Consider the following 27,434-nt stretch of genomic DNA (forward strand, 5'->3'; position numbering starts at 1 on the left):
CCAAGGCTTCATTCACAGCATGATCATCACAAATAGAATACTTTGGCAGCTGGACATACAAATAAAAAGCTCTCATGATTGCAAGAATCCATCAAAATTGTCTTTCAATTGTCCTGTTCCTGCTTTCAGCCATCTTTGTCTTCCAGCTCATGCACACCAGCAAAGTCCATGATTGTTTTATCTTTCCCAGGTGATGAGGCGACCCCTGACCTCGGAGACATGTCACCCCCTCGTGATGACCTCTCCGCGAGGTAGATTTCAAGGTTACGCATCAAATTCCGAGGATTCTTCTTACAGCTTGCCTCCAATTCTAAATAGAGACGAGAATAAGATATTAGTGATGAACTGTTTATCATCTGAGTTCAACTATATATTTCTATAATATCTAGATGAGGGACAACTGAAAATTATACAACAAAAGTAAAACAAACTTAAAAATCAATGAGATTTTGATAATTCAGTGAAGAAAAAGAAAATGAAATAAGATTGGTTCTTGACTGCATCCAGTCAAAATTCATGCCTTCACTTATGGAAGATCTGATATATAATGTACTGCACACGTACATGTTTGAAAAACTGTCATAATCTAATTAGAATATCACTCGCATAAACACCCTTGAACCAAGAATTTTGCTAATTTATCTATCAGAACAATAAATATGTGTCACAATGATCCCTGACATCTATAAATTCTATATTAATTGACTTATTTGCCTAAATCCAAGTACAAATGTAAAAGAGGTTCTACTGATTATCACAGAAAGGAACATTCAGATAAGTGGAGCGTCGTGGCCCAGTGAAATTGTCTCCAGACTTTGAAACAGAGGGTTGTGGGTCCCGGCTGGAAGTAATTCCTCAAAAAGCTGTGTGCACCTGAATAGGTAGCCTAGCTAAGCAGGGGTAATAATAATAGCAGGGCCCGCTGGGAGAACAGTTTTCGAAACTGAAGTGGCTACCCTGGGTAAATACATTATTATTATTATTTTAAGTTCATATCTCCAGCCATCAGTTTAAATTTCACTTCATTATTATGAAACAATTAAATAAGTACGAATCAATTTACCTTTGATGACAAAACCTGAATCATGGATGGTTTTTCTCTGCTGTTTCCACGTCTGATAGAGTTGTAAGAATAAGCTCGCATAAAAATCATTAATAACACCAAAGACTTGCTTCCGTCTGTTGCATTCTCTGATGAGATAAAAAAACAAATGCATGATGATAATGAAAAAAAAAAAAAAAAAATCCATATTTTATTGTTCGAAATAGAAATCAGAAATGGAAATCATCTGAAAATTCATTTTGTCCAATTGATTGTGGGCCTGGCAGCCACTGAGCAGCGCTGGATCGACGTTGCTTTAGATCACCAAATGCCAAACAGGGTAGCAGCAACTCCCAGCTTTTAACGTCTTTAGGTCCGACGTGGATGGGGCTAGAACTCTCGACCTCCCGGTTGTGAGGCAGAAGCTCTAACAACTGAGCCAACACACTGGTTATGATTTTTATCATAACAACCACATTCAACAGTTTAATCCACTTCGTCTACTAGCAGATGGCCCAAAGCTCAAATCGTCAAATAAAACCTGGGCTAAACCCATACGGTCTACTATTAATGTGGTCCAACCATTACATGGTCTAAATCCAAGATCTGTCAAGATAGTAAATGACCAAACAGAAAAAAGACAAAATAGGTGTAAAGTCACAATTCACCATTTCATCAAAGTTGGTTTCTCCCTCCTTTTCTACTAGTTCTTATGTTTCTGTTTGGATGGACTAACATATGTGTTTTTATTTATATCACCAAAGCCCTATGCCACAAAGCTTTACTAATTGATTACATTTACTCTATAAACCCTAATCCATGCTTTACAGAATGGTTTAGGAAAAGGAAATATCAATTTATGTCAATCTATAGTTAAAACAGATTTCAAACTTAAAAGCTTCTGCATATTCGTAACAAGTGGAATGCCTCTGGCCATCTCACCTGCATCACGCGATTCAATATAGCAGCAGTGCTGATTTTGAAAACTACTATAACTCGCACAAGATGTTCAGTGATACTTGGTTACTCTTATTTCCACGTTTTATGAACTAGACCAATACACTTATAGAGATATGATGGCAATTCAACAAATACCCCCAACGTGGCCAAAGTTCTTTGACCTTACATGACCTTTGACCTTGATCATGTGACCTGAAACTCACACAGGATGTTCAGTGATACTTGATTACTATTATGTCCAAGTTTTATGAACTAGACCAACACACTTTCAAATTTATGGCTGTAATTCAACAAATACCCCAATTTGGCCAAAGTTCATTGACCCTAAATGACCTTTGACCTTGATCATGTGACCTGAAACTTGCACAGGATGTTCAGTAATACTTGATTACTATTATGTCCAAGTTTCATGAATCAGATCCATAAACTTTCAAAGTTATGATGGTAATTCAACAGATACCCCCAATTCGGCCAAAGTTCATTGACCCTAAATGACCTTTGACCTTGGTCATGTGATGTGAAACTCATGCAGGATGTTCAGTGATACTTGATTAACCTTATGTATAAGTTTCATGAACTAGGTCCATATATTTTCTAAGTTATGATGACATTTCAAAAACTTAACCTTAGGTTAAGATTTTGATGTTGATTCCCCCAACATGGTCTAAGTTCATTGACCCTAAATGACCTTTGACCTTGGTCATGTGACATGAAACTCAGGCAGGATGTTCAGTAATACTTGATTAACCTTATGGCCAAGTTTCATGAACTAGGTCCATATACTTTCTAAGTTATGCTGTCATTTCAAAAACTTAACCTCAGGTTAAGATTTGGTGTTGACGCCGCCGCCGCCGCCGTCGGAAAAGCGGCGCCTATAGTCTCACTCTGCTATGCAGGTGAGACAAAAATGAAATGTAGATTCTCTAAGACCAAAATAACTAATCAGATATCTTAAACTTCTTATTCCATTGCCTATTTTTTATTGACACTGTAAATTTGTACTTGCATTCATCATGCTTTCCATATCATGGCTTACATATGTAAGCTCCCAAAATGCCCAAATTTATGACAAAATTCTCACTTCAACGTAACAAGCATGAATTTAGCACCCAGTGGAAAAAAAGACCAAATTTTTTCTACTCTTACTTTACTGCAGCAAACATTATCATTTGAGAGCATTACAACCCTTCATATGAACTAGAAAACAGTGAAAATCAATTAAACACACTTTATGGAATGCCCCCCCCCCCCCCAAACAAGCATTCACCATTGGGTTATTTCTCAAATGTAATCAATTGGCATGTATTAAGACCATCATTGTGAATTTGGGCTAAAGTTTGATGATGTAATGGATGAAAACTGTACCTTGATAAACATTCTTCTCGTAACGTCTGCAATGCTATCCTTGTCATATTTATGGACATCACACAGAAAGGAAAATTCTACATCAATGAAAGTGAAAAGATAAATTTGCTAAATAGCAGTTTATGAGAAATGATTTCATCATTCAGAAAATAGAAATGACTGTTAATCAATAATTGCATAATATATTACAGTTTGATAAATGCTATTTGCTGGGCTTGGTTGACCCTCAATCCCAATAATTTGTTGCTTTTTATCTCTACACATGCTTATATACATGTCATTCTTTTGTATTGCACATGTGTTTATCATTTATGGAAATGAAATTGAAATAAAGGTGGTAAGTTGGATTAACAACAATAAGAGATAAATTATTAACCTCACATCATCTATACAATCTCACACGGTGAGGCATTCCAAAGTTCATTTGGATTCCCAAAATAATTTCACAAGCAGCAAGAGTTACCCTTTTCCAAGAATGAAATTCTACTTCTTGACATGCATTTGAATGCAAAGATTGATACTGGAAAGATTTGATGAGAATCACAGAATGTTCACTCCCATAAAGTTAAACCAGTTCTCACTAGTCACCGTTAACATAGCATCTTAATGAAATCATCCCCAAGTGCAATTGCATCCCCTAGTGCAAGCTCTGTTCCAATACGGGATGCAGTATAAGTACCTGTGTTTCATGCTGTGATAGTCTGTAGATATCTTTGGCTAGGGCTAACTTCTGAGAGTCCATGAGAAAATCAAGTAAGGTGAGTAGACCAAGGAAACCACACGCCCTTAGATCGGTTGATGGATCCGTTCCTGTGGTTCATCAAGAAGAAATCAGCTGATTTTATGAACATTTAAAATACCGCGGGTGATAGTATCAGAGGGTTAACCTGTATCCTATTTAAGACTTTAAATTTCTTTAGCAAGCACTTCTTTGTCAAGCTAGGTTTCAAACAACCCACTGTTTATGGTAATTAATTAACATAATCAGAGGGCTTATTAGTTTGAAACAGTTGATTTTAATATTGTAACATGAATAAGAAACATGATTTTTGCACCCTGTTAGTTTTTCTTGATATATGCAATGAAACTTTTCTTTAATGAATGAAATCTGCACACACTGATATCAGACAATGCATACAAAACCACTTTGGTGAATTCAGGCCAATAAATTTATTACAAACCTTGATATCAATGACAAATAATAAATTTCTAAGACAAATTGCTCTCACATTGTTGAGGGATTTCAAATTCAATGTGGGTGCAAGCTCACTTCAGGGGGGTGTTTCATAAAGCTGTCCGTAAGGTAAGAGAGACGTTAAGAATGATTGGTGATTCTTTCTTGTGGTAAATGATATTCACCATTAAATGTTCGTTGGTGATTATTTAGCGAATAAGGTTCACCAGTCATTCTTAAAGTCACTCTTAACTTACGAACAGCTTTATGAAACCGCCCCCTGATAACCTTCCCTTGCTCCAATATCTAATGTAACTTCAAAAAAATGATCTAAATCATATAACTAGTAACTCAACACCTAGTGCGATTTGTCCAAAGACCAGCTTCATTTTAAGTTTGGTGCTGTACTGGTTTAAAAATCGTCCAAACACCAACACCTAAAAGGTCAATATTAAACTTTGATTGTAGTAGCTCATATTATTAGCTTGCAACCAGGGGCCCATTTCATAAAACTTGTAATAACAAATTTTCAATAACAGTTAAAAGTTACTGAAATTCCCCAATCTGACTGGCTGATAGTAAATCTGTTAAACAAAAATTGTGCATTTGTTATCATGACAAGTGTATATGAAATGGAACCCTGTCATTGACATAGCTCAGGTGAAGAAACAAGGCCCTGGATGGCACAAAAAAATAAGAATTATGAATTGTTTTCATCTGAGATGAAGCGTTACCTTGGAAACCTATTTGTTCCCAATGAGATCCAAACCTAGGACAGTCTATCGCACTTCCTGTAAGCTGCTTGTAGATGGTCTGAAGAACACGCTTATGAATGTCTTCTTCATCGTCAAATGGATCTAATCAACAAATGAACATCAAATTCATTATATTTTGTCAAACTATCACTAGCCCATATTCACATAGGTGCAAAAGAAAATATACTGTTTATACATGAACTATGCCAATAGTATTATAAACAACTTTCCCGAGGCTGGCATGTTCTTTATTTCTTACAGGAATACTTATATTGTGCTTTTGTGGTTCAGGAACTCTCAGATAGTAGTTATTATTGACAAAAGCATCAAATATAAAAATGAATTTTACCACTATTGTCTACCAATAGTTTGGCAACTGATTTTGGCCATTATTTGACTTCATCTTCATGAAAAGATACCTAATAGTGAATTGTAACAGAGCAACATTTGGATGCAAGGAGCAGATTCTTTAACACATGCAAGTCCTCAAACCAGGCAACAACATAATTTTCATAAATCCAGTAGGATAGAACCAAGAAGTCCCAAAATGTGGACTCCATGGCCCGTATTCTGAAGTCAGGTTTAACTTAGACCATGGTCTAACTCTGTGCTAAAATTATGGGAAGCCAAATATGTCAAAATTATGTTTTTATTGAATGCTTCTAATGTTCACTGTGCTCTTTCCTAATTTTGTTATGGTGAAGACAACTATCTTATTCATCCTTCCCAGACAATTAAGAATTATTTGAGACTAAAATGAGCTGATACATTCAACCTCTACTGTTACAGAATTATACGACAACTGGCTTCCCATAGTTAAACCACAACTTTAAACCAGAGTTTAAATTAAACCCGACTTCAGAATACGGGCCCATAACACAAGTCTTTAAGAGCAATCGTTCATAAAAACTGATTGCATTGGCCACAATGTAAAATAAAATCATGACAATCAGTTGTATGATCATTCGCTATGATTATGGATACAAGAACCATGATTCCTGCACAGGTTCCGAGGTTCCTGTTAACCTCTGTTACAACCGATATACTAGTCCATACTCACACTGTGCAATAGCAAAGACTAGGTTCCTCTCATCGAGCAGACCTTTGTTCATCTTCGGTGGTCCCAAGACGAGATGTTTGAGGGCGGCAAACCCTGATCTCTGAATACAAGGTTTTATCCCACTCTAGAAATGACACATCAAAGGGAATGACTAAATTCATTATCATCTCATTTATATATTCTCAGGGCAAGGCTAATATTCCTTTTACATATCACAATATGTACAATCTTGATGTCCCACATGTAGATTGTCATGTTGGTAGCTGAGTGTGACATCAACTGAAAACGATCTTTCAGAGTTAAGAAAGAAGGGAATATTCTCCATTTTCTTGATAGTTTCCAACTAAATCAAAACAATTTCGAGAAAATATTGCAAATGGACGACATTTCATAGATGTAAAGAGATGAAATGTGAAATTTTAGCAACTTTTGGGGAAAGTTTTTTTTCTTCATTTTTTCATATGGACAAACACTTGTTGAAATAAGAAAACATTTATGATTTTAATGGTAGTTTGAATGGAACTCAAAACATTCTGACTCAACCCTATTACTTACGATATATTTCTCCATATTGCAGGTTTGAAAGAATCCCAGCGCTTCATTGAACGATACTAGAGGTTGCTTCCTTACTCCGCTGTGTTTACCTGTGAAAAATAACGAAAACCAAATATTACAAAATTAATCATTTGCCGATCGCCAATGAATGTGTATATTAGGCATGCACTGATAGACACAATATATGTAAGTATGTAACAATACTGGGGACGATATTATTACTACTATTATATTTTACTTCAAAATCTAACAGGAAAAAGCTATAGCTGGTCTTGACATGTACCATGGTTTCAATGACAAGTACAGGGCCCTGTAATATAAAGCTTAGTAATTGATCATAGGGCTGAATTCTACGATTAATTTCACTGATAATTATGCAAGAAAGATCAATTGAGAAAATCAGTCCCATGGTAACTCACCAAGCTCTTTGTTATTGGGCCCAGAACATTTTATAAAAACTGAAAAGGCTTTTGTACCACCTGGGTTCCGTAACACAGCAGTTAGTGATTAATCGTATGCTTGATTTTCACGATTGATTCTACGTTTATGTGTAGTCTATGTAATCAATCGTAAAAAATGTTCTACGATCATTGCTAAGCTTTGTGCTATGGGTACCAGGGTTATGGGTACTATCTATTTATGTTTAATTCTCCTTTTGTCGTCCTGTTTTTTTTTTTTTTTTTTTTTCATTTTACTCTTTTTTTCGTTTTGTCTTGTTCTGTTGTTTATCTTGTTCTTTTTAATCTATTCAGTAAGTCTTCGTAGGCAAGTAGCAACCATTGCGTCTCTCTCTCTTTCTCTCCTCTTTTCTCTTCCTTGAGGCAGGTTCACATTATACAAGCTATGATTTTGAGTGAATCTCCCATTTCCACAGATACCATTTTTCTATTTAAATTATATATTATAATTTGTCTACAAAATGCACCATATTTTGTATATATCTTTATATGTTAATTATCATTGATGTTTTTTAATATAATTGTAATGACACTGATTTGTATTGTAAATATTTGTTATAATGTATGAAAATGATTTGTATCAATATTTATGTCATTTCTGTTGGAAATAAATCTGAATCTGAATTACCAAGAGAGCATTTTATGAAAGGACTTGTCAGATAATTTATCAAACAAAGTAGGTTGTATCCGACAGTTACCATAGAAACCGCACTTCTCAGCCTATAAAAAAAGGAACTTTCAGAGATGACAACTTGTCGGACAAAAATTGTTGATGAAACGTTTTCCTGAAAAAGAAATAAATACACAAGGGTTTGGGGCGAATTCGCCCCCGAAAAGTACCAAAGAGCCCTAGAAAATAAAGAAGGGTCCCTGAAATTGCCATAGGGTCCAATATAAACTGTAATACAATGTAGCAAAATTGGACTGGTGAGCTCGTAAGTAGCCCCAGAAAAAAATATTATTAATTTATTTCCCTGAATGAATTACACTGTGAAAATAACAAAGTCATCTCAATTCTGAATCTCTAGATAAAAAGTCTAGTTTTGATCACTGTATTTGTATTTACACTCATTCCCTTGATGCAGCTATTAATATTGAAATGTGTGTATTGTGCAAAATATGGACTTACAACAGAAGCTTGTATACAATGGCTAATGGTAAAAATTTTATTTTCATACAGGTACATAGAAAATACATATCACCTAAAAAACAATGTCCAAATACAATATTCAATACAATCAAAACAGCGATCACTATCAATATTGATAGGACAAGTATTTCATCTCGTGGTAAGAGACAAGAAATTCCTATAGAATTTAACCAGGGCCTCGTCTTACTAAGAGTCGCGATTGATCCAATCAACCACAACTATGGAAAGCCAGCCATGTCAACATCTAAAATGCATGTTTGTTTCAAAATTTTTTCAAGATATGATGTATACTAATACATTCATTGTTGTCTTGACAATTTGATATGCTCCTCTTGATTTACAAAGACATGGTGCAAAATTTCTGTAGAAAAAATTATTACATTGATGGATTTCCATATAGTTGAGATTGATCAGATCAATTGCAACTCTTAGTAAGACGGGGCCCTGATTCACAGTAATCAGAGACTGGGGGGGGGCGTAGAGAGGGAAGTCACACACTCTGCTACAATATGACACATGTACAAAGAAATAAGTGCAATAATACACACGCATCACAAAGCTAAGAACTAATCCAAGAGCAAGCACAATAAGTCAGCAAAACTACATGTAAGTGCAAAATAAACTAAAGAAACAATACCTGGTGAAACAGCTCCTATTGGTAGTTAATAAAAACAATATAGAAGTAACCATGAAGTAATCAAGTGTTATGTACGTTAATCCATTTTATCTTTAAAATCAGTTATAATGATTGAAGTATTTCAAAAGAAAATACAAATAAAGTCATAAAAGCCATGCAAAGAAAAGAAGGTTCTCTGTGAAGTGAAATGATTAAGAATACTCTTTCCAAAACAACAAAATAATAACAAAATATTAACATTTAACAACAAAATAGCAAGAACAAAATAGATTTTGCTCAATAACAAAATAGTAACATCAGTGTGCATACCAATATTTTAAATTGCAATAGCCTATGAGAACCAAATAATGAATTTAGACTTCAATCATGATAGGAATTTTTTTTTTACAGAATCATGTTTTGGACAACACTCTTGCACAAATTCTGAAGTCCAGTTTAACATAAACCATGGTCTAACTCTGTGCTAAAATTATTGGGAAGCCCCCCCCCCCCCCCCCCCCGTTTATGTAATGTACCTGTAATAAGGGTTGCTTCTTTGCAGCTCAGCTAATAGCACTGTCCCATGAATGGAATTACATTCCAATTCTCTCCAAATATACAGGGCATTATTTGTTTTATTCCTCGGAAGCGTTGAGCTGTATCCATCCACATATGGATATCTTTTATTCCAGGGGGGAAAAAAATTTACATGAGGGCTCAGGGCAATTTCACCCCCCACCCCCAAAATAGCCCTGGAAAATAACAAGAGCCTCTAAAATTCCCCATTCTTTGCAACGTTAAGGCTTATCTAACAGTGTAGATTTAGGGAATCGGTTGCCCCCGAACATGAAAAATTAATATTTTGCCTGATCTATTCTTCGTAGAAATCGATTCCAATCTGGGTGATGTCAGGAACAAAGCCTGTTACAGTTTAAACACTATAATGGTCTCTAATTCCCTCGTAAAAGCTGATGCTTGAGCATCTAACACAAAAATGTAAACTCAGTGAATTGTAAAAATGGTTGCATATTTACGTACCAGGTTGAATGGTCTCCACAGCATCCCACTCGGCTTGGGCTCTCTGAAGCTGTTCTGAGGGCTCAGGGGCTGCAGTCCTTATCATCTCTGCCTGCACACATACAAACAAGTGGGACTTAAGATCATTGGACAAGCTTGTATGAGATTACATGAGTCCAAACACAATGAATTATTGAATATTAAATCTATCTTTATATTTAGATACATATTTCAGGATGTAAATAATTATAAAAAAATAATAAAACTAAACTTCAAATAACATTGGGGAATGGGTACCTAGTTGATTGCATACTGTGAACATACATTTCAATATTTACCTTGAGAATGTCCTCTGATGATGGAGTGGTAACCCCATTATGTCCTTCATCTCTGTTGGCTTGACTGGTTCCATTCACTAAGAGAGGATCACCAGACTTGACATCCCCTTCAACAGACTGGTTGTGGGTCAATGAACTTTGATTGGATGGCTGAGATTGGTCAGTCTCTCTAGGTTCCTCAGGGACAGGTTCTTCCGCCTAATGAAAGGCAAGAATAATGAATATGAAATGCTTTATTTGTTGACAACTAACAAGAATAACAAAATATTGAAGAAATTACACAACCTAATAATAATGAAAAAAAAAAGAGTAAAATTGTCAGAAATTAAAATGGTAAGCTTAAGGAGTGAGCAGGGCACTGGAGATGGATATAGGAATACATACATAAAAGTGCACATTTGAGAAATTATGGTATACAACAGGGAGTGACACTTGAAGACTTGATCTATGAACAAAGTCTTTCACATACAAAAGAATAGCAACGCTGATATTGCCAACTGGAATTTTATGAAAGTATTCTGTAAAAGAAATTTAAAAGCAACTGAAAGATCAGCTTAATTTTAATGTCAAGCTCAAGCTGAACAAAAAAAATAGTTAATTTACCGGTAGATGCCTCACATTCAATAAATTCAAGCATGCAACTTAATTTAGTATAGAATCTCATTTACAAATTACAGCCTTCGAGAGTCAAGCTTCAAGTTGAAAAAGTCTCTTTTCTCCTTCTCCTGAATGTAAATTAAATTTATTATTGTATCTCTGCCATTAAGGTACAATATACAAATATCTCTTTAGTAGTCAATCAAATCAAAGATTTTCTACCACTATCACCTGATATCCTTGCCAAAACTGCAAGTCAGAAAATAGGGACTGAAGATTCAGAAATTTCAAAATAGGGTCAGCAGGCTGAAAATCAATCCAATTGGCCTTGATGTCTTTTTACAGGCTTTTGGGTATTTTATTGTGCATGTTTTCCCTCCTACTTGTGTAGCAATATAAAAATGTAACCTATAGAAAAATGACCTTGCCTTAAAATCATTGAAACTCAAGGCCTTGGTTATTCTTGTAATTCCTATTTTGAAAGTTTGTACTAATAAATAGACAGAGGGCTATGAATGGAGAGAGCCTACCCCCCCCCCAAAAAAAAAAAAAAACCACATGAACAACAAAAACAGCAATGAATAGGGACTTTCCGTATTATACAAGGAGAGTTCAAAGACAACACTAACCTCAGCAGTCTCATTCTGCATGGATCCATCTACATCATCCTCTATACCACAAGTAGAAGATGGTTGAGGTTCAGGCATCTTGGTGAGGGTAGAAGGTGACTTAAAGACATCAACCTAGGTAAAGATAGGAAGGATCATATCACCAAACGATATCACCAATTTTCAGATTTTTTTTTTAAATTCATGCCCCTATCAAAGACAAGTTTTATATTACCAGCTTATGAGACAGGTTGCCACTATAAAAAAAAAATGTGCTTCTATTCTATATCCTGTGCGATTGAGTTATAAATAGTGCCACACAAAAACTGGGAAGAATCTTAAAGATAAGTGACGTTGATTGATTTTGTTGTCATCTCGCAAATCCAGCATCTCTGGTCATGTGAATTGTGAATATTCTAAAGTTTAGCAAAATTGGGCAAACAAGTCAATAAAGCTTTAAAAGTTGTCAGATATTCTACACAGGATAATGTCACTTATTTCAGAAGAACATTTCCATATTTTCATATATATGTAGTAATATAGCTTGAATGTGAGAATTATTTAGTACCTTCTGAAACTCATCCATAGAAACCTTGTAGTTGACTGCCTCACAAGCAGAGTTATCTCCTTTTGCCTCTGGCGTGTCATCTTCAGCTATGATGTCATTAAAATCATCATCATAATCCTTCTCTTCGGGTGGCTCGGAGATGTGGATTTCAGGAGGTGCAAAGTTACCGCTAACATCCATGCTAAAAAAGTAGATATACAAATTTAATTCACATAATGTACGTACATGAATATTGTTGACAAATTATAGATCAATTCCATCACAGAAAAATGTTGATTTGAATCAAAAGAGAAGAACCAACCAAGCATAACAGTGAAATTTTCATCAAAATCAGATGTAAAATTAAAAAGTTATAAATGACACTTTTAAGTTTCAGTTAATTTTCACAAAACAGTCATATGCACAACTTAGTGATATGCAAATGAGAGTCGATGATGTCCCTCACTCACTACTTCTTCTTTTTTTTATTGCTTGCATTATACAATTTTTAAATTTTCATTGACTTGACAATAATGACCAACTGGTAATTATACATGTTCAGGAAAGGAACAAACAATTGTTTCATATGGCAATGAGGAGAAAATTAAAATATTTCATATAATGGAATACAAAAGAAAAAGTGAGTTGGTGATGTCATCAGTCCCCCATTAACAGGATGTGCATATAACTGTTTTGTGAAATTAAGCTAAAACTAAAAGCCTAAACTTTAAACATTATGGCCCGAATTCACAAAGGTGGTTTTGAAAACAATCAGTTTAACCAAAGGCATATGCAGATTTCCTAAATAAACTACGCTTAATTTACTATGTATAATGAAAAGTTTCCAATACTGATGCGTGCTTTTGTCACAGTACGCCATATTGACTGTTGCCATGGACATGGTTAAGCTATTTTATTCATGAGTCCACTGTTTTGTTTCTCAACTTTTCTCACAGAAAACACACAGAAATACAATACAATTTTCAAGTGACCAAAATATTTCACATGCGATTTTGGAAACTGATATCGTAATAAAGAAAAAGGATTTCGGCAAAATTTTTACATAGAAAACAGTTGTTAGTGGGTAGAATGGTAACGTTAGGTTGTGTATTTATGATGAAAGTTTGATGAATTTTATGAGAATATTGTGTTTGATATGATTGAATTCATGAAAAGTGTTTGGTAATGAATAAGTTAATGCACCCAGTGTCTACAGCTTCGAGAATGGACTGGACAAGTATTGGAGATGTGAACCAGTGAAGTTGTATGCTGACCCACCAGGACATGATCCGGCCAACCTAAGTTAGGAGAAGGAATTTGGATTAAATACAGTCATAATGACTTTTTTCAGTATATTCCCTAAGTATCCTAACCAAGGGAGCTTCGGCCCGGAGCTCCCTGGGATATTATAAGTAGTAAGTTGGCAAGTAGGATGGGGGGTCAGGTGTCCAGACACTTCTTATTTTTGAAGCCTTCTTTTTTGTCTTTGGATTACACTAAAAATATGAATTCAATAGTTGTAATCACTTTCTATTTTGTTCTCTATAATATTTCCTAACATTTTGTACTAAAAATTGATGAAACTTCGCTTGTAATTTTTCCAAATGACTTTCTAAAATTGATCATCCCGACACACAACCTGTCCGGAACATTACTGGGTATACTAGGCCTAACGTTAGACCAAAACAAAAGCTTCGGTCACTGTTATACTGTTGTTCCGCTGAACTCCGTTGGCTCCACTCCACTCACCAATTACAGAGACATAAGTTTTAACTCGATCTGTACAGGGACTCAGTGGCCATAATGTTTATGAATTAAGTTCGTATAAACCAGGGAAGTGGGAGTTGCGCAACAGCCGAAGTAAGTCACTCTTTCCTTTTGAGTTTATTTTTTCCCGTTTTGGTACATTTCAGGCCAAAACTGAATAATCTTCACTTTTCTTTGGTCCAGTTCTTTTTATATATTTTTGTGAAATAAAGACAAAAATCGATATGAGCCCCGTTGGGAGATATTGTTAACCCCCTAATCAAATAGAGGCTGCACAATCACGAGTCATCTGTGACTATGACCTGTGTACGACTGCAAGGAGAAAATAGAAATAAAAAAATAAAAAAATTAAAAATGTAAAAAAAAATTCTCGAAACAGATGGCTGCCAGCTGTCTAGCCTAAGTAACGTTAGCTATAGTCTTGCTGTAGATAGCGAATCTCAAAATGGTTTAGATTGCTAAATTAGAACTAGATCTATGTGACTTATGTCAGTCTCTGGCTTTGACTAATTCCCTGTTTGGTCTCATCTCAAATGGTCTAGTCAATAGTCGGATGGGACAAGGGCAGATTGAGAGACAGGGCCATCTTTCATCGCTAGGTTGAATACTAGTGCCGACGGATTGAATACTAGTGCCGAAAACCATCGCCGTATAATTCGATCGCCCGTGCACACAGTCGAAGGGTTGAAGAAAAAATAAAAGCAAAAAGAATAACCCGCATTTGCTCTTGGAAATAAGACAGGTCTGAAATTAAGGTAAATTCCATATTTCTATATATTCGAGGAAACTCTCCAAAAGCAAAAGGGTTGAATACTAGTGCCCATACGGTATAGTGAGTGATTGTATTACCGAATGCGTGCATATATCATACGCATCAGAAAATAATTTAATACGCTCAGTTTTGCGACATCCTTCCAAAGAGAATTTGAATAGAAAGATGAAAAATGGTCAAAAACACATTTTCAAAATCTTAATATTCCAAAAATAATATGGTCAAAATAGCTCATCAGTGATTTTGTAGTTTTATACGATACCTTTTTCAAGTGACCAAAATATTTCACATGCGAAGAGGGGTCTGATTGGAAGCTTATATCGTAAAAAGGAAAAACGATTTTGGCAAAATTTTTACATACCCTATTTATATTTTGTAGGTAGGGCCTAATTTAGACCAAAAGCTTCGGTCTCTGTTATGTTGGTTGTTCAGCTGAACTCCGTTGGCTTCACTCACCAAATACAGAGACCGAAGTTCTAGCGCGATCTGTACAGGGGACTCAATGGCCATATGTTTATGTACTTAAGATCGGATAAAACGGGGAAGTGAATTTGCGCGACAGCCGAGGTAAGTCACTGTTTTTGTTCCTTTTAACTTGATTTTTCTCTGTTTTTTGGCATTTATGCCAAGAGGGAATATTAATTTGCATTTTGGTCGCGTGAATTTTCAAAATTTTTACTCATTAAAGACAAAAATTGAAGAGCCCCGACGGGGGGATTTTGCATTGCAAGTCCCCTAATGGTGGCTGCACGCTAGCGAGCCGTCTGTGTATGAGGAGAAATTTAAAAAAAAAAAAAATGTTAAAAAACTCCTCGAAACAGACGGCTGCCAGCTGTCTAGGCCTAATTGTGTATTTATGGTGAAAGTTTGGTGAATTTCATGAGAATTAAATGTATTTGATATGATTGAATTCATGAAGTGTTCGGTAATACGATCACTACCAATACTATATATGTCAAAGTATTTAAAAAAGACATCATAATGGAGTCCTCAAGACTACGTTAGTTTAGCTAGGTCTTTGTCTCATGTGTGCGTGACTGAAACTAAAAGGGCTCTAGTGCACTTTCGCACCGGTATTGTGTTCAACGAAATAAAGCACAAGCTAGATAGCTGGCAGCCGTCTGTTTCGAGGAGTTTTTTAACATTTTTTTTTATTTTTAATTTCTCCTCATACACAGACGGCTCGCTAGCGTGTAACCCAGAGAGCTCCCGCCCGCGTAGCGGGCGGGAGCCCAGAAGCTTACCGTGTATTTTACCATTGTCACCGGACTAGGGTGATTTATGGTCTAAATATTTCTCCAAATGAATTGTGAAAACGGAAAGTATACAATTACCACGATTATATGGATGAAGGTCTAACGAGTGGCAGATTCCTGACATCTGGGCACAGTCTGGAACCTCAAAAAAACGAAAAGTTCTCTCCTTCTACCCAGTCTCGATCGGCCATTTTGTTACGATTTTTAACAAAAATGGCCGATCGAGACGGGGTTGAAGGAGAGAACTTTTCGTTTTTTTGAGGTTCCAGACTGTGCCCAGATGTCAGGAATCTGCCACTCGTTAGACCTTCATCTATATAATCGTGGTAATTGTATACTTTCCGTTTTCACAATTCATTTGGAGAAATATTTAGACCATAAATCACCCTAGTCTGGTGACAATGGTAAAATACACGGTAAGCTTCTGGGCTCCCGCCCGCTGCGCGGGCGGGAGCTCTCTGGGTTAGCTAGCGTGCAGCCACCATTAGGGGACTTGCAATGCAAAATCCCCCCGTCGGGGCTCTTCAATTTTTGTCTTTAATGAGTAAAAATTTTGAAAATTCACGCGACCAAAATGCAAATTAATATTCCCTCTTGGCATCAATTGCCAAAAAACGGAGAAAAATCAAGTTAAAAGGAACAAAAACAGTGACTTACCTCGGCTGTCGCGCAAATTCACTTCCCCGTTTTATCCGATCTTAAGTATGATGGGGTGTCCAAACTTCGCGCACTTTTCAAAAATATTCATCAGGCTTAATTTTGTTCACAAAATATTCATAATTTATACAAAACCAATTCAAGAAATAGTTACCACATTGACGGCAAGATCGTAAACTATAAAATCATGGACGAAAATGTAAAGTAGGTCAAGGGGTTTCGCCGGTATCGCGATCTCAAAATTCTATTCCGATCGGCGAATGCGGGCTGTGCTGGAAAACCGTTCAGAAAAGTGTGACCTAACTTCGCGCACTAAAGCTTTTGTGGAGATTTAAACAAAAACTCAAGTTCAAAAAGTGAAAAATTAAATCAGATTGATGGCAAAATGCTATGGAATCGGTTAGTACCACATTTAACTCACATTTTTGATGATTTCTGCTTGCAAAATGGTGATATCGTGATGCTTGTGATTTCTTCAAAACGGGCGCTAGCGGTGACAAATTTGCCGATCTTTTGCCAATATTTTCATGAATACTGAACTCATCCTAAAGAAATTTTCATTAAACGGTAATTTTAGGTCGCTTTTCACGTTGATGATGTCAGATTTTAAGGATATTGGCTAGTTTTTGAGATAAGGACCGTCCGCGAAGTATGGACACGCGCGAAGTTTGGACACACTGCCATACATAAACATATGGCCATTGAGTCCCCTGTACAGATCGCGCTAGAACTTCGGTCTCTGTATTTGGTGAGTGAAGCCAACGGAGTTCAGCTGAACAACCAACATAACAGAGACCGAAGCTTTTGGTCTAAGTTACTAAGCACAAGCGTGCCCGCAGCTCGGCTGGACTACCTGAAACTGATTTATTCGTCGAGCGGTATACGAAAGTGCATTAGCGCCATACCCATTGATTAGTGTCGCTCTTAAAATTGAACGATGATTTCGTATTTCAAGATGGCAGATAATAAATGCCCTTCAGCTGTGGAAAGTCTCTAAAATTAACTGTTTAAAATCTAAGTTCGAATCACCAAGAATATATTGAACTAAATTTGTAATAATTAACATTACCTCGGCCTCGCAATGGAATTGGAAGTCGCCATTATTTATTTATTGACACTGGTTCCTTCCATGGGTGGGTTTTGTTTTTGTTCAATACTAGGTTATAATGTATAAATAAAGGTATTTTCATATTTGAAAAAATATATTGATTTTTAAAAAATAAAATAAAAAATCAGTTTGGAAATCTAAGAAAAAATATGTGAATTTTTAAGTCACTTGAATAAAAATCTCTCGGCTAAAATCAAAATGGCGACTTACATTCGCTCATCGAATTTGGTTAGATCGGCAACGAAAACATGTTTTTTACAAGCTTCATTGCGACTTCGTCATAAAATTCGTGAGATTGATTGAACTATTATATTATTATATTTATCTGTGCTTGCTTATATTAGTGTTATCTGATCTAAGTGTTTGTGGAAATTAAAGTGATGTCATGGCTCATGCTGCAGCAGTGCTGCAGGCGCAGCTCAGCTCAGGCAGCCCCCGGCCGCAGGCTCTGCGACAGCGGTCAGCGCTAGCGCGGGCGCGATAAGCAGTGAGTAAAACTGGTGAAATAATGATGGGAGTTGAGTTGCTTGTTTGTGCCTCAGGTTCTCTCATCTTTATACCGCATCTACTGGAAAAATACAGTTGTTCCTGCAGTCAACATGGTCAAGTTTCCAGGTCTATCTTGTTTGTTGTCTTCCTAGCTTGGATAAGTTCGAAAACTGAGTCTGTGCTATTTGTGCAATGAATGTGCTGTGCCAATGACTGTAATCTGTATTGAAATGAAATTGAAAAAGGCACTATTCCCATGCGTGAACATAATGCCACACAGACCAGAACTTGTCTAACTTTGTCTTGAAGTAAGATCAGAGGCAGAGCTTCTGTGACAGTGCAGGTAGACAGCTGGCACTGCAGCCATCTGTTTCGAGGTGTTTTTTTTAGCATTTTAAATTTTTTCTTTATTTCTCCTCGTACACAGACGGCTCGCGATTGTGCAGCCGCCATTAGGGGGTTAGCAGTGCAAAATCCCCCGATGGGGCTCATTGATTTTCTTTATTTCATAAAAAACTATGGAACTGGACCAAATAAAGAGACCGATTTTTATTCCAGTTTGGCCTGAAATACACCAAAACCTGAAAAAATAAACTTAAAAGGGGAAAAAAACAGTGACTTACTTCGCCTGTTGCGCAACTCCCACTTCCCTGATTTATCTGAAGTTCTGAACTTAATAGTTTTTAATACATAATTAAACATATATGGCCATTGATTTCCTGTACAGATTGAGTTAGAACTTTGGTCTCTGTAATTGGTGAGTGGAGCCAACGGAGTTCAGCGGAACGACCAATAGAACAGAGACCGAAGTTTTTGGTCTACGGTGCAGGCTGCTTGGCCTCAGGCCGCGCTCAGCTCAGCTGTTATCAGCAGTCAGCGCAGTCAGCCTAGGGTAAGACTACGGTATGGTAAGTCTCGCTGCGCCGCCAAGCTCCATGATCACTGCAAAGTGCAATCCTGGCTGCTTTATTTAGTGTCGGCAAGCGAGTGGCAGTTTTTGCACCGGTTGACCTTTGGGCAAATTTCCAAGCATGCAGTAATTATTCATGAATCACATTTAAAGGTCAATATGCCCATATTATTGCTTTCTGAATATTGGGAACGGCTGTAAATGTATTTCGGTTTTCGGCTTCAATCTCAATGACCATGACGACATCGTTTGAATTCTCAATCTCAGTCAGACATTGGCATTGCTTCGACCTTCATTTGCAATTTGGCTTCGCTGTAATTTTGATATGGACTGAACTTAAGCGACCAAATGATGCCAAAATGCGGCGGACAAATGGGTGAGCTGCCACAGTGCAGGTAGCTAGATCTACATCTTTTGGTTGCTAACTTCAGTCCATATCTAAATTATGGCGAAAAGCCAAGCGAAGCGATGTCACATTGAGAATTTGAACAATAACAAGGTCGGAGTTGAAAAACAGCCGTTCCCGACCGTATTATTTGAAAAGCAGTGGGCATATTGTTTCTTGACCTCAAAATGTGACTGAGAGACTTGACATGACATTTCATTTGTGAACAATTTCTGATGGGGAAATTTGGTATAAGTCAGCCGGTGCGAAAGTGCATTAGTGTCTGCAAGACTTCCAGTTCCATATGTCCCCTCCACTAAAATTGGAGAAAAAATGGTTTATAACTAGACGAAGTCATATCTGACGTAGACATGGGCATGGTATGCGCTAATGCAGTTTTGCATAGAACAAAAGAGGGAATTTTGTTGTAGATTTTCTGTTTTATTAGTGAAGGGGACATTGGAAGTCTTTCCCCATCCCATGTGTATACTCTTGATTCCTATTTTATACACACTAAAATTTAGCAAAATCATCATAGGTTTTAAGGTAATTCTGTTATTTCTCTTGATTATTTTTTTACAGCTATGTTGACTGCATTACCTTTACAGCAGGCAAGATCATTGTGTAGATCGATTGACTGGAAGTATCCACAAAATGACAGACAAAAACTGCAACAGACTGAGGTATAGTGGAACAATAATGATAGCGCTTATTACAAAAATAATGTTTCTTTTGTATACAAGGAAAGGAAAAGGGAGCAGCTTTGATAGGGAGCTATAAGATTAGTTAACATTTGAGAGTTGCATATATTCTATCAAGGCCTATAAATTTTAGATGAAGGAATATGTTTTTAACCTAGATTTCCTTTTCTTTTGATTGAGTATGCTTGTTTTATTCAGTGAGGTAGATTATCCCAGAGTTGATGGGATGCTGGATGAAAAAGATAAAGTGTACAAAAATGTATCATATACTTCACATTCTTAGAATAAAACCTTGAAAATTAATATTCATTTGGAAAATCCAAATTATGAAATAACCATCATGCAGTAAATTTCATGGTGAGCACAGATCTGTGGTTAATGATTCTGTTATAAAGACAAAAGAACGGTGTTGCCTGCATAATGGAACAAACTTTTCAAGTGCAATTCAACTTTGTGAGAATTACAGGATGTAGGCCTAGATCAATATGGTAATTTTGACTTTAATTGTGAGGAATTTTTGTTGGCAAAATTATATTGATTACTTGATTCACACTTAAAAAGTATGTTTTTAACATTTTTTTTTGTACAGGTTGCAGATAAATTAAATTTTTTTGCAAAATTATTTTTTAATTATTTGATTCAAACTTCAAACAAACAACATTTTTTCTTTTGTACAGGCCATTAACTGTGAAGAGGATCCATACAAAGTAGAAGCAGAAAAATGCATTTTATGCAAGTATCAAGTCCCAGTGTCATATAAGGTAATTATCTTGTTCAATAACAAAGTTATAGTGTACTGGTTGAAAAAAATATTTGTTTATTGAAGGACAGGTCCATCCCAACAAAAGGTTGATTTGAATAAAAAGAGAAAAATCCGAAGAGCATAACACTTAAAATTTCATCAATATCGGATATAAAATAAGAAAGTTAAAACAATTAAAGTTTCGCTTAATTTCACAAAACAGTTATATGCACATCCTGGTCGTTATGCAAATGAGACTGATGACATCATCCACTCACTATTTATTTTGTATTTTATTACATGAAATATGAAATATTCTAATTTTCTCCTCATTGTCAAGTGAAACAAAGATTGCTTCCTCCCTGAGCATGTGGAATTAGCATTATTTTAATTATGGTTTAGTTAAGTTGGCCCTTATTGTCAAATCTGTAAAAAATGAAATATTGTATCTTTCAAACAATAAAAAACGAAAATAGTGAATGAGGGACGTCATTGATTGTCTCATTTGCATATCACTGAGTTGTGTATATAACTATTTTTTGAAAAATAAGCGAAACTTTAAAATGGTATAACTTTCTTATTTTACATCCGATTTTGATGAAATTTTCAGTGTTAAAATCGTTGGATTTTCCTCTTTTTATTCAAATCAACTTTTCGTTGGGGTGGACTTGCAATAGCATTAATTACAATAAGACAATGCAAATCAAAACAGGTCAATAACATTATAATAGTAATAATAATAATAAATGGTACCTATGATAATAAAAACTGTGGTGGAGAGTTTTAAAACTTAACATTTATGCAATTTACAATAATGGACATTTATAACGATTCAAAATGGTTTATAAGTTTTTCTTGCCTTTTAGCCAAGTTAGTGTTGTGACACACCTCGTGAACAGTTTGACTTCTGATGCCCTAATGAAAGGAGCCCCTGTCTTTCAAATTTGTTTTTCTTCTAGAATGTCCAGCTGCTCTCTCAGTTTGTATCACCTAATACGGGTCGTATCTTTGGTCGTCACATCACTAAACTGTGTGAAGCACAGCATCACAGGGTTACCAAAGCTATTAAGAGGGCCATACAAATGGGTAAGTCAAAGAATCTAGCTACCATTTCAAAAGTATTATTGTCACAATGTCACATTCAAAGTATTTTTCATTTATGTCAATTATTTTTTGTAAGCAAAACTTACTTTTGTGACTGAATTACACATGTATATTTATTTCGTTTTGTTCTGTATTTATTCTCATGTAATGCCTGTGTTCTCTTTCCTGTAGGAAACAAATCATGAAAATGAAGAATATTTTGAAAAATATCTACCTGCATAAACTTGTTTAAAACAAATAATGTAGCAAGGGTAACATTGATTTAAATTTGTGGTTTCTATTCTGTATTCCTGTAAAATTGTATTTTGAAATATTCATCCCACCCCATGCCTGCGAAGTGCATTTAAAGCAAAACAAAATTCAAAAACGCGCAAAATAATCTGGGACCAGATATTTTGTTAATTATTGCAACTCCATCTACACTTGCATCAGTGGTATATTAATGTAACAGGGTCCATACTCATTGACATTGGTGCCTTCCATAGATCATTTGTTGATGATTCTGTCTATTTCTTGTTTCAGGTTTTATGCCAAACCAGTACAGGTCGACACAGTTCCTGAAGGATCCAAGCCTCTATGATGTCAGGTACACCGGTAGCAATGTGATTGGACAGTATTCCAAGCTACCTGATAGCAACATCAGTGAAGAGGAGCTGCTGGAAGCACATTAGCGGCGCTCTGATGAAGATGAAAAGACAACAAAGAGTTGATGAACTGTGCGTTTATATAGAAAGACTATTGATATGAAGCAGTGATGTTTTGATTTACGATTGACTGGGAGCGCCAGCAAGGACAGTATTCTCTATTTGATTGTAATATTGACCATCAACGACCGTAACCACAGTTATTTTGCTAAGTACTACATCGTGTGATGTTTCACCTGTTGTCTACAATTTCTTACCTGAGAATGCTGTTTAAGTAAAGGGAAATTTATCCTTTACTTTTTCAGGTGAATTTAAGATCATTGTTGATTATTACAAATGTACAGTGAAATCTGTCTGTAGTGACCACCCATGGGTAACATGAAATGTGGCCTTTATAGACAGATGGCTGCTATAGACAGGTTCGTATACACACAATCTGCCTCCATGGGAATCAGTTTTAGTGGTCACTATAGGCAGGGGGTTGCCATAGACAGGTGACCACAAAGACTGGTTTGACTGTTCAAAAAGCAATTGCTAGCAGACAAAAAGGGGAATGATCTCTATTTGCTCTTTTTAGGGGGATAGGGACTGCCTCCATCAGCCCATTCCTCCTCTACCTGGATGTGTACTGTCTTGTTGGAAAAGTTTGGACACTCGTCATCAATTCGCTCATCATTGCCCAAACAATCTGTTTGGGAGGGGGATAAACAAAGTACCTTCCATATATCTTTCTTTCTGGTTCAGAGAAACTCTGTACACAAAGTGTGGTAATATTCAAATTTGAAAATTTTTGCTTGAAAGTTTGTAATTTGCTAGTCATTGTCAGTATAATGAAGCATATTTTGTAAATGTAATTAAATTTTTCAAATTCTGGTTTAAAAAGATCTATGTGGTACTTTTTTGTGTATGTATTGTTTTGCTTACAGACGCTGTGGATGAATATTCCTTCATGTGATAAAACCATTGATCTGTTCATTAACTACAGTGTGCATACTATGATTATGTGAGGCACTTCATACATGTTTCCCATTAATAAGGCATCAGTAAAATCAGTCTTTGAAGATTATGTTGAGATTAAAGTTTTCAAAATTTCATCTCGAACCATCTTCAGGAACTGAGTTTATTAATGAAACTGAACTGCAAACCACTACCGTGAATTCAGTACAACCATGCATACCTTCAAATATTAAAAATGGAACTGGTTTTTTGTTGCATCCCAGAAACGACGCAACCGAAAATTATCAATGATTTACTGTACAAGCTGTAATTTTCGCGGGGGTTTTATTTTCGCGGATTTCGCGAATTGCCGATCGCCCGCGAATTTAACAACACGCGAAAATATTGACACACTTGTTAGTCAGTGCCAATGTCCCCAACAGCAAAGCTTTGCTATTGAAAACATACTGTGTAGTGAGAAAATGGAGATATGCACCTCTATATGTACAAAAAATAAGGCTTAGAAAGTACAGTTAGTGATTCAAAAAGTTAGCTAGAATTTCACTTTTTTTAATTTCTCAAACAAAATCAGAGCCTAAAGTATTTTCTAACATTATTTTATCAATATCTATACACTCATTGTAATATTAAAATGTATTTTCCATGAAATAATTTGATATTATTGTCATCTGATTGACTCTATTACACACGTATTGGCAGCTATTTGCATACTCATTAATATTCATAAGTCACATGACCAGAGCTTTTACAGTTGAAGATTCTGTTCACAAAATTCCACATTTTTGCAGTTTTACCAACTTTTTGAAAAATTAATAGAACAAAACACAAATTCTAAAAATTGCTTAACCTTATAAATTACAGATCAAACTGTGGCATGATGAATTTTCAGATCTAAAGGTAAAAAAAATGAAATTTAAACCACCTTTTTCCACAGTTTGTAACTGTTTTTACAGGGACATATTTATGTACAAAAGACACATCAGTATGGGACTGTGAGGAGTAAAGATTTGCACGTAATTAGCACTAGTTTTGCTTCTTTTAAATGCTGTGGAAATGTTTTCTACATCTTCCGATCGCGAATTTAACAACCCGCCAAAATGTCGGGACCCCCGCGATTCGCGAAAAATTCTGTACGCGAAAATAACAGCTTCTACAGTATCATAACTTATTCATAAATACATCTGACAAATAAACTATCATTGTAAAACTTACAGTGTCCTCATTTACCTGATATAACTCTGAAGATTTTTTATGAGTTTGAAGAAAGGATATCAAAAAGTTACTTGGCAGATGGTATCTGAATTTCAAAAGAAAAATCACTCCTAAAAAGTTCAATTATGTGCTCTTCAATTTGACCTCAGTCAAAGCAAAAGGTTAACAAAGTTCTGTCTTTTTGAAATAATGCTTGTATTTCCATAATTTCATTAAAGAAATGTGTTTTCACAGATTCTCTACAGTAGCCTTGACACAGTAAAACCATGGAGCTATTAAGGTAAAACTAAAGATTTAGTGCATGCAAGGAGATCTCCTTTGTGCATGGCTGATCTTAACAAAACATGTTGAATAAGTCTGCCAGCTAGCCTGTAAAACATCATTTTTTACAAAATTAGTCAAGCATAAAATCTAAATAAACAGAACTTCATTATTTCTTGACGATTTTCTGTGATTGAGGTATCAAATTGAAGAACAGATGTTGAACTTTTTAGACATGTGATTTCCTTTTTGAAATTTAGGGAAAAGGGAATAAAGAAAATGAGGTGGTTTACGAACCATGTGTTTTGCCTGATAGAGTGATGAAAAAATATGCAATATGATCTGTTGACCCCTCAGTAACCTTTGACCTGATCATCTTCATGAACACACATGTGGTTTTACCCAATGGTTAGGAATGAGAGCAATTTGAAGAAAAAAAACTTGACTTTTTGATCCCTAGATGACATTTGGCCCTATCATCTTCAACATACTTATATTACCCAAGGATTATTTCTACCAGGTTTAAGCACAATTGATGCAGAAACAAAGAAATGAGAGCAATTTAAAACAAGAACTTGACCTTTTGGCCCTTAGATGACCTTTGACCCCATCACCCTCACCACACATGTGATATTACCCAAGGATCATTCGAACTATTGTGTGATCAAAATTGATGCAGTAATAATGAAATGAGAGCAAGGAGAACAAAACCTTAAAAGAAAAAAGGATGGACATGACCTCATATCCTTAACTTTTTGACCCAATCATCCTCATGGGCTCACATTAGTATGAACTTGATGCAGAAATAGATAAATAAGAGCAATTTGCATAAAAACATGACCTCTTGACCCCTATATCAGATGACCATGATCTTCAGCAACACATGTGGTATTATCCAAGGATTATTTTAACTAAGTGTGATAAAATTAGATGCAGAAATAAGTAAATTAGACCAAGATGAACAAAAACTTTTTTTTTAAATGGACATGACCTCGTATCTTTTGACCCCTAGAACCAAGTATGAACTCAATTGATGCAGAAATAAAGAAATGAGAGCAAGTTGAATAAAACTTTAAAAGTTTTGTAACAGACTAACAGGAAAAGTGGTCAGTTGCATGGTCTCAGGTGAGACCAAAAAAATAGGAAGTGGCCAAATGTCCCGGCAACCCCTTCCCTGTGAAAAAATAATTCACGGGGGAGTGGTTGCAGAGCCCATTTGCCAATTCCCCCGAGGAAAATGAATATACATTTAAGCAATTTTAAAAAGGAGCCAGGACTGAAACTGCCTGATCCCCACACTTTTGGCTCCCTCTTTCCCCTCCTACAGACAAAACATAGATAGAGAATAAAGGACAGTAAAAGATGTGTGTGGGAAGATAAAGGAAAGATACTAGAGGAAGAAGAAATGAAAGGGGAGACATAATATGGAATTTTTTTCTTCCTGATATGAACGTTTGGAGCCTAAAAGCCATTGCCTCCTCCTTAACGAAATAGAGAAGGAAGGTAAAAGGAAATACAACATTGTGATTGAAATTAGAAATATTTTTCTTTCCACCTTCCCACAAATACAAAAGGTATTATCATATGACGAGCATATGATATAAATATCCCCCGCTCCAGGCTAAGCTACTTGTGTGCACATTTATTTTCAATAGTTCTTATGTCATTTCGTCCAATCACCAACTCGTCTACTATCATTTTGTTCTACCATATCAGTTCGTCCACTATCTATGCAGGGACCTGGGAACGATTTTTTCAGTGGGGGTGCTGAAATCTCTCCTCAAAGGTGGAGGGGGGATGGGACACAATTGATTTTTCCATTGCTCTTTTATACATATATATATATATATATATATATGTGACTGTCACTTCTTACCTTATTCTCATAAAAGAACATAGATAGATGATTCGAGCGCGTGGGGGAAATTTCATGTATTTTGTCCTGAATTGAACATTTTGAGCAATGTTTACGGTCCTGAACAAGACTATGTAACAAGTACAGTAATAACTGAGAGCGCGAGCAGATATTTTTATATACGCTCTGGCCTGATCGAAAGGGACGACGTCGTGTTATGAGGACTGTTTGCAGTTACCCATGAAGACGATGCATATATCAACAATCAAATAATGCGAGCGCGAAGCGCGAGCTGAAAATTTGACATTCCGACCTAAATACTGGACATTCTAAGCACTTTTTGTAATCATGAACAGGATAGGTATAACTATA

At 35.9% G+C, this 27,434-nt stretch overlaps 2 protein-coding genes across 6 annotated transcripts; one reads left to right on the plus strand and one right to left on the minus strand.

Moving 5' to 3' along the window:
- Positions 1-109: 109 nt before the first annotated feature.
- LOC129273525 (ELMO domain-containing protein 3-like) lies at positions 110-17,830 on the minus strand. The gene is made up of 12 exons (XM_064107396.1): positions 17,764-17,830; positions 12,264-12,444; positions 11,717-11,830; positions 10,491-10,688; positions 10,174-10,264; positions 6,912-7,000; positions 6,357-6,480; positions 5,276-5,398; positions 4,047-4,177; positions 3,368-3,444; positions 1,064-1,191; positions 110-310 (listed from the first exon to the last, which is right to left on the minus strand). The coding sequence occupies exons 1-12, from the start codon at positions 17,793-17,795 to the stop codon at positions 126-128; spliced, it is 1,473 nt and encodes a 490-aa protein (XP_063963466.1). The 5' UTR covers positions 17,796-17,830; the 3' UTR covers positions 110-125.
- Positions 17,805-24,945, plus strand: LOC129272934 (small ribosomal subunit protein bS18m-like). Of its 5 annotated transcripts, none has more exons than XR_010295238.1 (6): positions 17,976-18,091; positions 20,169-20,269; positions 20,965-21,048; positions 21,989-22,115; positions 22,656-24,031; positions 24,891-24,945. XR_010295238.1 is itself a non-coding variant. In XM_064107397.1 (5 exons), the coding sequence occupies exons 1-5, from the start codon at positions 17,824-17,826 to the stop codon at positions 22,802-22,804; spliced, it is 465 nt and encodes a 154-aa protein (XP_063963467.1). In that variant the 5' UTR covers positions 17,805-17,823; the 3' UTR covers positions 22,805-24,945. The 5 variants fall into 5 exon arrangements, 3 of the variants coding, with proteins under 3 accessions (XP_063963467.1, XP_054765988.2, XP_063963468.1); XR_010295239.1 differs by lacking the exon at positions 17,976-18,091 and adding an exon at positions 19,019-19,183; XM_064107397.1 differs by lacking the exon at positions 17,976-18,091 and adding an exon at positions 17,805-17,827 and having other exon boundaries at positions 22,656-24,945.
- The last annotated feature ends 2,489 nt before the right edge of the window (positions 24,946-27,434 follow it).

Source organism: Lytechinus pictus, chromosome 12 (genome assembly GCF_037042905.1).
Source record: "Lytechinus pictus isolate F3 Inbred chromosome 12, Lp3.0, whole genome shotgun sequence".
NCBI classification, from domain to species: Eukaryota; Metazoa; Echinodermata; class Echinoidea; order Temnopleuroida; family Toxopneustidae; genus Lytechinus; species Lytechinus pictus.